The sequence below is a fragment of the Vulpes lagopus genome, chromosome 7 (genome assembly GCF_018345385.1).
Source record: "Vulpes lagopus strain Blue_001 chromosome 7, ASM1834538v1, whole genome shotgun sequence".
In the NCBI taxonomy this organism is placed as follows: Eukaryota; Metazoa; Chordata; class Mammalia; order Carnivora; family Canidae; genus Vulpes; species Vulpes lagopus.
Window position 1 is genome coordinate 81,071,033 of NC_054830.1, and position 13,857 is coordinate 81,084,889.

The 13,857-nt window shown below is 36.2% G+C and overlaps 1 protein-coding gene across 8 annotated transcripts in view; it reads right to left on the reverse strand.

The window, feature by feature from the left end:
• The window catches only part of UNC13B (unc-13 homolog B), a 231,920-nt gene that overhangs the window by 149,602 nt on the left and 68,461 nt on the right, over window positions 1-13,857 (reverse strand). For 6 of the 8 annotated variants that reach the window (XM_041760956.1, XM_041760948.1, XM_041760950.1 and 3 more), the window contains exons 4-6: window positions 12,110-12,227; window positions 10,791-10,914; window positions 4,205-4,278 (exon numbers count right to left, since the gene is read on the reverse strand). In XM_041760956.1, the coding sequence (XP_041616890.1) occupies window positions 4,205-4,278; window positions 10,791-10,914; window positions 12,110-12,227 (316 nt within the window). Of the gene's footprint in view, window positions 1-4,204; window positions 4,279-10,790; window positions 10,915-12,109; window positions 12,228-13,857 lie in introns of those variants that run through there. The other 2 variants (XM_041760955.1, XM_041760953.1) reach the window with 1 other exon arrangement.

Genomic DNA, 13,857 nt, shown 5'->3' on the forward strand with positions numbered 1-13,857 from the left:
ATTCTAGTGTACTGGGAAGTCATTTATAATTTTTTTAAAATTTTATTTATTTGACAGACAGAGAGAGCACAAGCAGGAAGAGCCACAGAGGGAGAGGGAAAGGGAGAAGCAGACTCCCCACTGAGTAGGGAGCCCAATGCGGTGGATCCCAAGACCCTGAGATCATGAGCCGAGCCAAAGGCAGACATCCAACTGCCCAACTGACTGAGGAATCCAGGCACCCCAAAGGAAGCCATTTATGCTTTTAAACCCAAGAGAGATATGACTTGACTACACTTTAAAAGTCCTGCTGCTCAATGTCCACAATAGCCAAACTGTGGAAGGAGCCTCGGTGTCCATTGAAAGATGAATGGATAAAGAAGATGTGGTTTATGTATACAATGGAATATTACTCAGCCATTAGAAATGACAAATACCCACCATTTGCTTCAACGTGGATGGAACTGGAGGGTATTGTGCTGAGTGAAGTAAGTCAATTGGAGAAGGACAAACATTATATGGTCTCATTGGATTTGGGGAATATAAAAAAGTGAAACGGATTAAAGGGGAAAGGAGAGAAAATGAGTGGGAAATATCAGAGAGGGTGACAGAACATGAGAGACTCCTAACAATGGGAAACAAACAAGGGGTGGTAGAAAGGGAGGTGGGCGGGGGGATGGGGTTACTGGGTGACAGGCACTGAGGGGGACACTTGACGGGATGAGCACTGTTATGCTATATTTTGGCAAATCGAACTCCAATAAAAAAATATATACAAAAAAAAAGTCCTACTGCTGTGTGAGATAAACTATAGGGAACAAGAGGGAAAGACTAATTACTGCAATAATCCGGACAAAAGTTTATGGCAGCTTACATAGGAGTATTAATGGTACAGGGCACTACAGGTAGTTGAATCCAAAACACAAAACACTTTTTATATGTAAATACACTTTTATTTGTGAAATACTTTATAAGCAATAAACTATGATACAAGTATCAGAGGTAGATACTGCTATTACTAATTCCAATAAGGAATAAAAGACAGATCCCACTGCTGGTGGGAATGTAAACTGGTGTAACCATTGTGGAAAACAGTATAGAGGTTCCCAAAAAGTTAAAAACAGAACTACCATATGATCCAGTAATTCCACTATTAGATATTCACCCAAATGTATAAAAACACTAATTTGAAAGGATGTATGTACCCCTATGTTTAAAGCAGCATTATTTACAATAGTCAAATTATGGAAGTAACCCAAGTGTCCATGGATATATGAATGGAAAAAGAAGATGTGGTATATATACACAATGGGATATTAATCAGCCACAGAAAATAATGAAATCTTGCCACTTGCAACAACATGGATGGATCTAAAGAGTATATTAATAAGTGAAATAAGTCAGTAAAAGACAGATATCATACAACTTCACTCATATGTGGAATTTAAGAAACAAATGAACAACAATAAAAAAAGAGACAAACCAAAAACCAGATTCTTAAACATAGAGAACAAACTGATAGTTATCAGAGGTAGGGGAGATAAACTAGGATGAAGGGGATTAAGAGTACACTTATCGTGATGAGCACTGAGTAATACAGAGAACTGTTCAATCACTATATTGTACACTTGAAACTAATATAATGCTGTAATTAAAATTATACTGTAATTAAATTTTTTAAATTGCTGAATAAGATCAATACTAAAAATGAGCAACAAAGCTTTGCCTTATAACAACAATGAACTATTAGAAAATGTAATTTTTTTAGAATACCATGATTAGGAATGAATATCTAACAAAAAAAATGCAAAACTACCTGGAGAAAACAGGTTTCCTCCCATAGCACTTCTCAAACTTTAACACTTACTATATTTATTACGATCCTACTTATTGTCTGCCTCCTCCTATTTGATCTATGAGAACAGGGCTCTTTGTTTAACCTTTGATGTTTATCAAGCATCTAAAACAATGCCTGGTATTTAGTGTTTGCTAAGTAATTTGTCAAATAAATGAATGAATGAATGTTATCAATAAACAGAGAAAAACAGATTAAAACAACAGTGGTTTAAACTTATTAAATTAGCAAAAATTTTTAATCTGGTAATATCAAGTATCAGTAAGTATACAGAGGAGCAGGAAAATGGAATATAAATTGGTAGAGTTATTTTGGAGAACAATTTACAATATCTAGTATGACTGAACGGGGCATACCCCACAACCAAGCAATTCTACTTCCTGGGTATATACCCAAAGAATCTTTCATACATAAACATGGAAAAATAGACTCAAAAATGTTCACTGCATACATTTGTACTAGTGAAATTTAATTGCCCATGAGTAAGAAAAGTAATAAATGAAAAAGAAAAAGAAAAGAAAAGTAATAAATGGTGGTACAATTCAACTCTATCAAGTGGGAGATCCCTAAGCTAGTCTTAATTTAGTGCGTCTGACCCAAGGGGTTCCTGTGTATGGGAACTGCTATATACACATCAGAGAATAAAAAGATAAGATTCTACATTGTGTTTTTTAAATGATTTTGCAGCCAAATGTGACAAAATCTTGATAATTACTGAATCTTAGGAGTAAGTGTACAAGTTTCATTTTATTATTCCCTCTATTTTTATATCTCCTTAAAATTTTTACATGATAAAAACAGGAAAAAAAAAGCACACAGAATCCAACTTGAGGGTCGCCTGGGTGGCTCAGCGGCTGAGTGTCTGCCTTTGGGTCGGCGTGATCTCAGGGTCCTGGGATCTAGTCCCACATCAGGCTCCCCATAGGGAGCCTGCTTCTTCTCCCTCTGCCTGTGTCTGCCTCTCTCTGTTTCTCTCATGAATAAATAAATAATATCTTAAAAAAAAAAAAAAAGAATCCAACTTGAATATCCCACTAGCCAAAGATGAGATGATTTTAGTATCAAAAAGAACAATGACTTCAATGGATTAAAAACAAATCAATGATATCAAAATCCATAATTCATGGTGATACACCACTAAAAAAAAAAAGAGAAAATGTATTTGCTGACTCCAAATGCACTTATGTTCATGTATCCAAACTCTATGCCTATAGCTCCTCACCCTATCTAATCCTGACCTTCATATTCTTTAATGAAGTTGCTTATCAGACATTTCCATTGAAATATTTGCTGGCACTCCAAATTCTACCTTATAATCAGACCAATTTTGTAACAGCCCAACATGTCCAAAAATGAAAATCTGATCTTTTCCCTACACCACCAGTAACAAAAACATTCCCCATTGCTGATGGCCCAGACTGAGTTCCCTACTGTGCACCAGATTTATCTCTGGAGATAAGACAGGACCAAGCATTTAATAGACCAAGCATCCCTAAAAAGAACATACAAATAACAATATACAGTTGACTCTTTTTTTTTTTTAATTTATTTATGATAGTCACAGAGAGAGAGAGAGAAAGAGGCAGAGACACAGACAGAGGGAGAAGCAGGCTCCATGCACCGGGAGCCCGATGTGGGATTCGATCCCGGGTCTCCAGGATCGCGCCCTGGGCCAAAGGCAGGTGCCAAACCGCTGCACCACCCAGGGATCCCCTACAGTTGACTCTTGAACAATGGGGGACTAGTGGCATTGACCTTCCACACAGACAAAAGTTCACATATTAACTTCTGATCCCCCAAAAACCTAGCTACTAATAGCCTACTGTGGACGGGAAGCTTTACCAATAAACAGTCAATTAAAGCATATTTTGTATGTTTTATATATTACATACTACATTCTTATAAGCTAGAGAAAAAAAGTTAAAATCATAAGAGTAAATACATTTACAGAATTATACTGCATTTATCAGAAAAAAAAAATCTGTAAGTGCACCCACACAGTTCAAATTCCTGTTGTTCAAGGGTCAATTGTTTATCCAAAAATCTGGGAATTGGAAGAAATGCCATCTGTGTAACAAGAGGACAGTTTCCCTAGTATAAGTTCTCACTTACTAGAGCCAGACTAAAAGCCAACTCAGCCATTTATGGGGGACAATGAGAAAAATAGAAAAAGTGGGAGTTAGATCTTTCTAATGAATGATTCCTTCCAGCTCCCTTTGTTCTTTAATGTAGCTTAAACTCTTTCATTTTTCGTTTTTTTTTTTAATTCTTCCATTTTTCAACATGTTTCTGGGCCCCTCCCTTGACAAACTATAAAGTATCCTAGAAAGAAATTTTCTCCATCTCTCTGTATCACAAGGCAATTCCTACCTCACTGTCAGCTTCCAAGACATTGATTTGTTCCAATTTGTAGGTCCAATATCTGGCTTCCTCCTCTGGGATATCTACCACAAAAAAGAAGAAACTATGTTACTAGATTATTAATTTGTTTGTGGGTCAATAATCCTTTTTCCATCAAATAATCAAAATTAGAAAGTAACGGACTAATTTTACTGGTGACTTGATTCTTGCCATAAACATGATCTTGAATCTTCACAGAAAACAAAGTAATGTACTATTATTTCCATTGGATTAGGACACTTAATATTGTTAAAATGTCAACACTACCCAGTATGATTTACATAATGCATCGCTATCAAAATCTGTTTTTTTGCAGACATAGGAAGTCTCATTCTATGGGAAAAGAAGATGTGGTGTGTGTGTGTGTGTGTGTGTGTGTAATGGAATATTCCATTATACAATGGAATATTACCCAGCCATCAAACAGAATGTAATCTTGGGGCACCTGGGTGGCTCAGTCAGTTAAGCATCCACCTCTTGATTTCGGCTCAGGTCATGATCTCAGGGTTGGGCTCTGAGCTAGGCATGGAGTCTGCTTAAGATTCTCTCTCCCTCTGCCTCTTACCCCCCACCCACCCACCCAACTCACATACATGTATACGTTCTCTCTCCTTCAAAAATAAAAATAATTTTTAAAATAATAAAAAAGAATGAAGTCTTGCCATTTGCTACAATGTGGATGGAGCTAGAGTATATTATGCTAAGCAAAATAAGTTAGAGAAAGACAAATACCACATCATTTCACTCATCTGTGGAATTTAAGATGAACATATGCGAAGGAAAAATAAAAGAAAGAAGGGAACAAACCATAAGAGACTCTGAAAGATAGAGAACTGAGGGTTGATGGAAGGATGTGGGTGGGGGATGGGCCAGACAGATGATGGACATTAGGAGGGCACTTGTTATGAGGAGCACTGGGTGTTTTAAGTAACTGGTGAATCACTGAATTCTACTCCTGAAACCAATATTGCAGTGTATGTTAACTAACCAGAATTTAAAATAAAATTTTGAAAAGAAAAAGAAAATAAAGTTACCCATTAACTGGAAAAAGAAAAAAGAAAGGAAAGAAAACCTCATTCTAAAATTCATACAGAATCTCAGTAATCCCAAATAGCTAAAACAATCTTGAAAAGGAAGAACAAAACTGGAGGACCCAAATTTCCTAATTTCAAAACTTACTACAAAACTATAGTAATCAAAAGAGCATGGCACAGACATACAAAGCAATAAAACAGCCCAGAAATAAACCTTCACATACACAGTCAAATGATTTTTTTGACAAGGGTACCAAGAACATTTAATAGGGCAAAATGTCTTTCAACAAATGGTGTTAGGAAAACTGGATATCCAGATGCAAAAGAATGAAGTTGGACTTCTACCTAATACCACAGAGAAAGATTAATTCAAAATCAATCAAGACCTAAATTTAATACCTAAAACTATAAAATTCTTAAAAGAAAACATAGGGCAAAAGCTGCATAACTATGGATTTGGCACTGATCTCTTAGAACACCAAAGGTACAGGTCACAACAGAAAAAAACGGACAAACAAGACTTCATGAAAATAAAATTTTCTGCATCAAAAGATAGTATCAACAGAACAAAAAAATAACCCATAGAATGGGAAAAAATATTTACAAAATGTATCTGATAAGGAATTAATGCCTACAATGATAGAGAACTCCTAAAACTTAAGGACAATAAAACAAAAACTCAATTCAAAAATCACAAAGGACTTGATGGACATTTCTCCAAAGAAGATATACGAATAGCCAATAAGGGGTAGCCCAAGTGGCTCAGCGATTTAGCACCGCCTTCAGCCCAGGGCATATCCTGGAGACCTGGGGATCGAGTCCCACCTGGGTTCCTTGCATGGAGCCTGCTTCTCCTTCTACCTGTGTCTCTGCCTCTCTCTCTCTCTGCCTCTCTCTCTCTCTCTCTTATGAATGAATAAATAAAATCTTTTAAAAAAGCAGCCAATAAGCACATGAAAAGACACTCAATATCACTGATTATTAGGAAAAATACAAATCAAGACTACAATGAGCTTCTACTTTACACCCATTAGGATGGCCACTCTAAAAAAAGAGAAAATAACAAATGTTGATGAGGATGTGGAGAAACTGGAACCCTTGTATATGGTTAATGCGAGTATAAAATGATAAGCCACTATGAAAAACAGCATGGCGAATCTTTAAGAAATTAAAAATGGAATTACTATATGATCTAGCAATTCCATTTCTCAGTATATACACAAAAGAATTGAAAGCAGAATCTCAGAGAGTTACTTGTAGACCTAAGTTCATAGCAGCATTATTCACAATAGCTAAAATGTGGGAGCAACTCAATTGCCCATTAATGAATGAAAGGATAAGCAAAATGTAGTATATACATACAATGGAATATGACTCGGCCTTGAAAAGGACACATGCCACAACATGAATGAACCTTGAGGAACTTACACTAAATGAAATAAACCTGTTACAAAAGGACAAGTACTATATGATCCCACCTACAAGAAATACTTAGAGCAGTTAAAATCTGAGACAGAATGTAAAATGGTGATTGCCAGGGGTTGGAACAGGGAGAGGGGAGAATGGGGAAGTTAGTTTAATGGGTATAGAGTTCCAGTTTTACATGATCAAAAGAGTTATGGATGTGAATGGCAGTGACAGTTGCACATCATAAATGTGTTAATATCAGTGAACATTACACTTAATGATTAAGACAGTTAATTTTATGTTATGTGATTTTACTACAATAAAAAAAAGGAGTCAAGAAAAAAATTATAGTACATCCTCATTTCTATATGTTTAAGACTGACTGTAACTTAAAAAAAAAAAAAAACCCACTTCTAAAAACATCAAGTAAAAAAAAAAAATCAAGTATATTCCATATACCTAATACAACAGTGAGGCAATATATGGATCAGATCAACTTTGGAGACATTTAAACAGACTTTCCAGTAGTCCACATGAAGAAATCAAATTCAGCCCCTCTCCTTTATCCCTCTAATCCAAAATTTCACCTCCTTCCCCTCAAACAGCTTTTCACCAACTGGTGCCAATATCTTCGTGTTTTGTAATAAAACCTTCAAGTAATGGATAACCTAATTTATATAACTCTACCTCATCCACAAAATGTGTATTCTGCACTTATTAAAAAGAAATGACGGGGGAAGAAGGGCTGTTTATATGTTCTGATGTAGAATGATTCTTAAGGTACATTATTAAGTGGAAAATAGCAAGATACAACAAATATCCTACTACTGTATTTTAAAAAGAGGTTGGGGCACCTGGTGGCTCAATCAGTTAAGCACTGGCTCAGGTCATGGCTCTCTGCTCAGTGGGGAGTCTGCTTCTCCCTCTGTTCGGCCCCTTCCCCCTGCTCATGTGCTTGCACGCTACGCTCTCTTTCACTCTCAAATAAATAAAATATTTTTAAAAGTAAATAAATAAATAAATTTAAAGGTTAGAATTTATATATGTACTTATATATTCAAAAATTGACTGAAAAGATACACAAGAAAGTACTAATCATGGTAGTCTATAGGGAAGAGAACATATTTGTGAGGAAGACTTAATTTTTTTCCCCAATGGGTAACTTAAAAAAAAAAAAAAGACCATTGTGCATGTATTATATTGCCTCAATCCTCAAAATAGTTTTTTTTTTTTTAAATGTGGAGCTACAAGGATGTTTCTTGTAGTACTATTTTTTTCCAAAAAGATTTTCTTTGAGAAGAGAGAGCATGTAAGCCCACACACAAGGTTGGGCTGAGTACCAGCTGAGCAGGGAGCTGGTGGCAGGGCTCCATCCCAGGACCCTAGAATCATGACCTGAGACTAAGGTCAATGAAGGCAGACGTTTAACTGACTGAGCCACCCAGGTTCCCCTTGCAGTACTATTTATAACAGTACAAACTTTGAACAATCAAAATCCACAGCAAGAAAAATGGTTAAATGTATTATAGTTTAAATTAAAAGCCCAGTTTCCAAAGCCAAATCATTCAAGTTTAAATCCTCACTTTCCTACTTACTAGCTATGTGATCTTGGGCAAAAGATTTAAATACTCTGTGCCTCCATTTCCTCGTCTCTAATCAGATGATAGTTGGATCTACCTCGAAGGATTGAAATGAGAATTATATGAGATACTACGTAAAAATGTTTAGTGATATACATACTGGCACACAGTAATCGGCCAACAAATGTTATTATTATTATAAGTTCATACAATAAAATAAAATCAACCACGAAAAGTATTATAGAAGAATAGCATTTATTTTGTGAGCAATTATTTAACTATGTAATTAGTGAGTAAAACAAGTTAAAATATAATATATTTGTACTATTTTATAGGAATAACTATTAAGTGCATAAAAAAATAAAGAAACATATCAGGGGTGCCTCAATGGTACAGGTGGTTAAGCATCTAACTCTTAGTTTCAGCTCAGCTCATGATCTCAGGGTCATGAAAGCAAGCCCTATGATGCACTCAGCGTGGAGTCTGCTTGAGATTCTCTTTGCCTCTCTCTCTGCCCCTCTGCCCCTATCTCAAATAAATAAATAAATAAATAAATAAATAAATAAATAAATAAATAAATAGAAATTTTAAATAAAAGAAACATATCAACACATTAAAAAAATCTCCAGTTCGTGAGATCATATTTTAATGTTGTTTTTTTTTTTTTTTGCATACCTGTATTTTCTAAACTTTGAACATAATAAAAAAATCACGGGACACCTGGGTGGCTCAGTGGTTAAGTGTCTGCCTTCGGCTCAGGGCATGATCCTGGAGTTCCACGACTGAATCCCACATCAGGCTCAATGCATGGAGCTTGCTTCTCCCTCTGCCTATGTCTCTGCCACTCTCTTTCTGTGTCTCTCATGAATAAATAAATAAAATCTTTTTAAAAAATCACATTACTACTTTTAAAAGTTAATGGTATATAACTGAATAAAATATTTCATGGGCTTCTGAATTATCCGAAAGAAAATTTCATTGCCAAAATATGGCACACTGTAAGCTGAAATTCTTCCTTTAGAAGGACTCTTTATTTTTTATTATTTTTTAAAACTTTTATTTATTTATTCATGAGATTAGAGAGAGGCAGAGAGCCATGCTTATGTCTCTGCCTCTCTCTCATGAATAAATATTTTTTAAAAATTAATTTCAAAATTTTAAAAAATTTAAAAAACCGTTTATCAGACACTATTACATGCCAAGCAAACTCTAAAGATACCAAAATAAGGTACACAAGAGCCCTCATGAAACTCAAAATCTAGATAGAAATGTTAGATAGAAATGTGCCACCAATGACACAATATAAGTGATACAGTATTGTAAGAGAGGAATATCTGTTTAAAATGCAATGGTGGGGAGGGGACGCCTGGTTGACTCAGTTGATGAAACATGCAACTCTTGATCCTAGGGTTGTGAATTCAAGCCCCATGATGGACATGAAGCCTACTTAAAATAAAAACAAATAGGGCAGCCCGCGTGGCTCAGTGGTTTAGCACCGCCTTCAGCCCAGGGTGTGATCCTGGAGACCTGGGATCAAGTCCCATGTCAGGCTTCCTGCATGGGGCCTACTTCTCCCTCTGTCTGTGTCTCTGCCTCTCCGTGTGTCTGTCTCATGAATGAACGAACGAACGAATGAAAAATAAATAAATAAATAAATAAATAAATAAATATAAAAAGATAAGAATAAATAAATGAAATAAAATGAGAGATGGACTAACAGTGTGTGGAGCTCCACAGATCTACTCTCCAGCAAAACTATGTATTTTTTTAAAAGCCTATTTTTGCCATGAATATGTATTTTTTTGTTTTCTAAAAATTGTTTTTAATTTATTTAAACTCAATTTAGTTAACATTTAGTGTATTACTAGTTTAGGGGTAGAATTTATGATTCTTCAGTTGCATATAACACCCAGTGCTCATTACATCAAGGGCCCTCCTTAATACCCATCAACCAACTACCCCATCTCCCCACCCACTCTCTCTCCAGCAACCCTCAGTTTGTTTCCTAAAGTGAAGTCTCTTATGGTTTGCCTCCCTCTCTGTTTTTAATCTTATTTTTCCTTTATTTCCCCTCTGTTCATCTATTTTGTTTCTTAAATTCCACATATGAGTGAAATCATACGGCATGTGTCTTTCTGACTTAAAAATTATTTTCAAATACTTTTCTATTTATCAATGCTATTTCAATATTTAAATTGACAAATCACAAGGTATATATTCACTTTAAGCCAATGAATGTTAAATTATTAAAAGAACAAATTACTGATGTTCTCTAACAAGCATTTCCTAAGTTATTAAAATAGAGAAACCTAATGACTTGAAGAGAATGTACTTAGTGTGGATTCTTTACTGAGTACCATTCTACAGTTTGCACCATTCCTAGGGTAGTGTTATAGGGACTAGGGCAGAAGACAAAATGCCCTCAAAGGAGATAGATGACAAAACAAAAAATACAGTAATGAGACTAGCAAACAATTGTTAACCATATGGTAAAACGTATTAAATGGTTTTCAAAGTCCAGTTCAATAAACTCACCAAAAGGCAACTCAAATCTTGTATCAAGCAAAATCTTATGAGGAGTTGGGTTTTTAGTTCCACAGATCTCATCATCTTTCATCAATGTCTCTGCCTCCAACGTGGACCACTCCCCAGGCCCTTCCTAAAAAAAAAGATCTAAGATTAGACTTAATTTCTTTATGCCTCCCCTCCTCCTGGTTTAAGAGCTGGTGTTTTTCTCTGAATGTCCTTATTGGAGAGCTCCTGGGGACCACTCACATCCTGATGAGGCAAATATACCACTGTCACCACCTGCTTCTACAGCCAAGTGGTTTCTGTTCTCCCTCTTTGGTAGACAATTAGCTATCACTTTGCTCAGCTCTCTGAAAGACCACTGAAGATAGAATTCTGAAGTACCAAACTCAAAAACCAAACATCTCCATAAATTAATATTTAATCTGCACAATTTTTAAAGACTGTCACTTAATATGTATTGCTACTTCTAATCAGTAAAGAGCTACTAACATTACTAGTTAAAGTACACCTGAACAGGAGCCACAATAAAAATGAACTACCCCTCAGCCTGGGGAAGTAGAGACTTAGCCAGAACTAAAAGAATTTAGGAAAGGGAGGCACACTTGCAATATCCATACTCCTAGAGAAAACACGCAGTCAATGTTAAACCCAAATAAGAATACAATACATTTTTTCCAAGTTCAGAGTAACTGTCTATCGGGGAAACGATGCTGAGTTATGTTTTGATCTGGGAAAATGAAGTAGAAAAGCACTCTTGGAATAATGTATAGAGATAGTACGAATAACAATTGCCCCACATATTAATTCCTTAAACTCTGTTAGGGTTATATATAAAGGACAGAAGATTGAAACCAGTTCCCTGGGAATTGGTGATTCAAAGAAATAAAGAAGAGAACAGGATCCAGGCTGAGGAATTTTAATGGGATCCCTCCCAGGATAGTATCTTAGAGGGGAATACAGAAACCACAGGTATCCTAGATCACATACACAAACATACTCCCCCTCTTTTTTCCTTCTCCCTCCAATCCCTCTATCCTTCTCTCACACACAGTCCTGAGAAGGGGATATCTATCTGATATGGCTAAAAAAATGTTCTGGAACCTCTGAGTTCAGTCATAGGACAGAGAGAAGATAAGACTTAAATAAAATCCATTGAACCTCTGACTGAGGTTCATGCTCAATAGGCTGGTTGCATGCTCACTAATTAGAAAGGGGGGGCAGAACAATCTAAGATGCATGGATGAATATTAGCTGAATGCAGCTAGGATGGGGACAAGCATGGGCTAGAACCATACCTCCAAATTGACAATGCATTGACTGACCTCATCCGACTGACGAACAGTCTTCAGTGCAATCCACACAGTCCCAACCATGGTGTCCCAGATCAGTCCTTTGTTCCATACTTCCACACTTAGACCCAGGTCCAGGCGACTAATCTCACTGAAGGAAAGAAGAAAGCCCTTAAAAGAAAGCCAGATAAGGATGCCAGGCAGGCTCAGTAAGAACATGTGACCCTTGGTATCAGGGTTGTGAGTTTGAGCCCTATGTTGGGTATAGAGATTACTAAAAATAACTAAAACTTGAAAAAAAAAAAGCCAGATAATATGTAATATACATCTCCTACATCTATATCTCCTGTTTTACTAAACCTTGAATACTTTCTCACAAGGATCCATTCTTAGGGAAAACCAAAATGTCCCAGAATGCGACAACTATTCTTTAGGTTCCTAGAAAACTATTTAAGTATCCATAAAAATTTCCTTTGTTCATCCATCCTCTCTCCTCTGGAGCTACAAATATGGTTAGATTAATGCATTTTCACACACACACACACACACACACACACACACAAATAGGGGTAAGTAATGAGGGCATTACTGCCAGGCCTGCAAGCCTAACATTTCTACCCTTACTAAGAAGTTTCATATGTTTATTATTAATAGTAACACTACCCTCAATTTATATTTACAAACTGTACATAGGAAACTTAGGGAAAGTCAAGACTTCTTTACAAGATTTATGAAAGGGGGTTCAAGCAAAAGTAAAAGGGCTCCTGCGAAGATCCAGGTCTGACAGGAACTTGCGGTCAGAGCCAGGTAAGGGACACTAGAGTGTGCCGGTTCACTCCACTCAGCTCCTGGAGAACCCATTACTCATTATCAGTTAAAAGAGACACTGTCACTTATAAACAAAATGTTTGTCAGAAGATAGTGATAAACACAATGATTTTCCTGTAATAATTTGGAAAAAAATTTTTTTAAAGAAATCATTCCATGTCTTTTGCCCATTGCATGATTGGATTGTTTGTTTCTTTGCTGTTGAGTTTAATAACTTCTTTATACATCTTGGAAACTAGCCCTTTATCTCATACGTCATTTGCAAATATCTTCTCCCATTCTGTAGGCTGTCTTTTAGTTTTGTTGACTGTATCCTTTGCTGTGCAAAAGCTTCTTATCTTGATGAAGTCCCAATAGTTCATTTTTACTTTTGTTTCTTTTGCCTTTGTGGATGTATCTTGCAAGAAGTTACTGTGGCCAAGTTCAAAAAGGGTGTTGCCTGTGTTCTCCTCTAGGATTTTGATGGAATCTTGTCTCACATTTAGATCTTTCATCCATTTTGAGTTTATCTTGGTGTATGGTGAAAGAGAGTGGTCCAGTTTCATTCTTCTGCATGTGGATGTCCAATTTTCCCAGCACCATTTATTGAAGAGACTCTTTCTTCCAGTGGATAGTCTTTCCTCCTTTGTCAAATATTACTTCACCATAAAGTTGAGGGTCCACTTCTGGATTCTCTATTCTGTTCCATTGATCTATGTGTCTGTTTTTGTGCCAGTACCACACTGTCTTGATGACCACAGCTTTGTAGTACAAACTGAAATCTGGCATTGTGATGCCCCCACCTATGGTTTTCTTTTTTAAAATTCCCCTGGCTATTCGGGGTCCTTTCTGATTCCACACAAATCTTAAAATAATTTGTTCCAACTCTCTGAAGAAAGTCCATGGTATTTTGATAGGGATTGCATTAAACGTGTAAATTGCCCTGGGTAACATTGACATTTTCACAATATTAA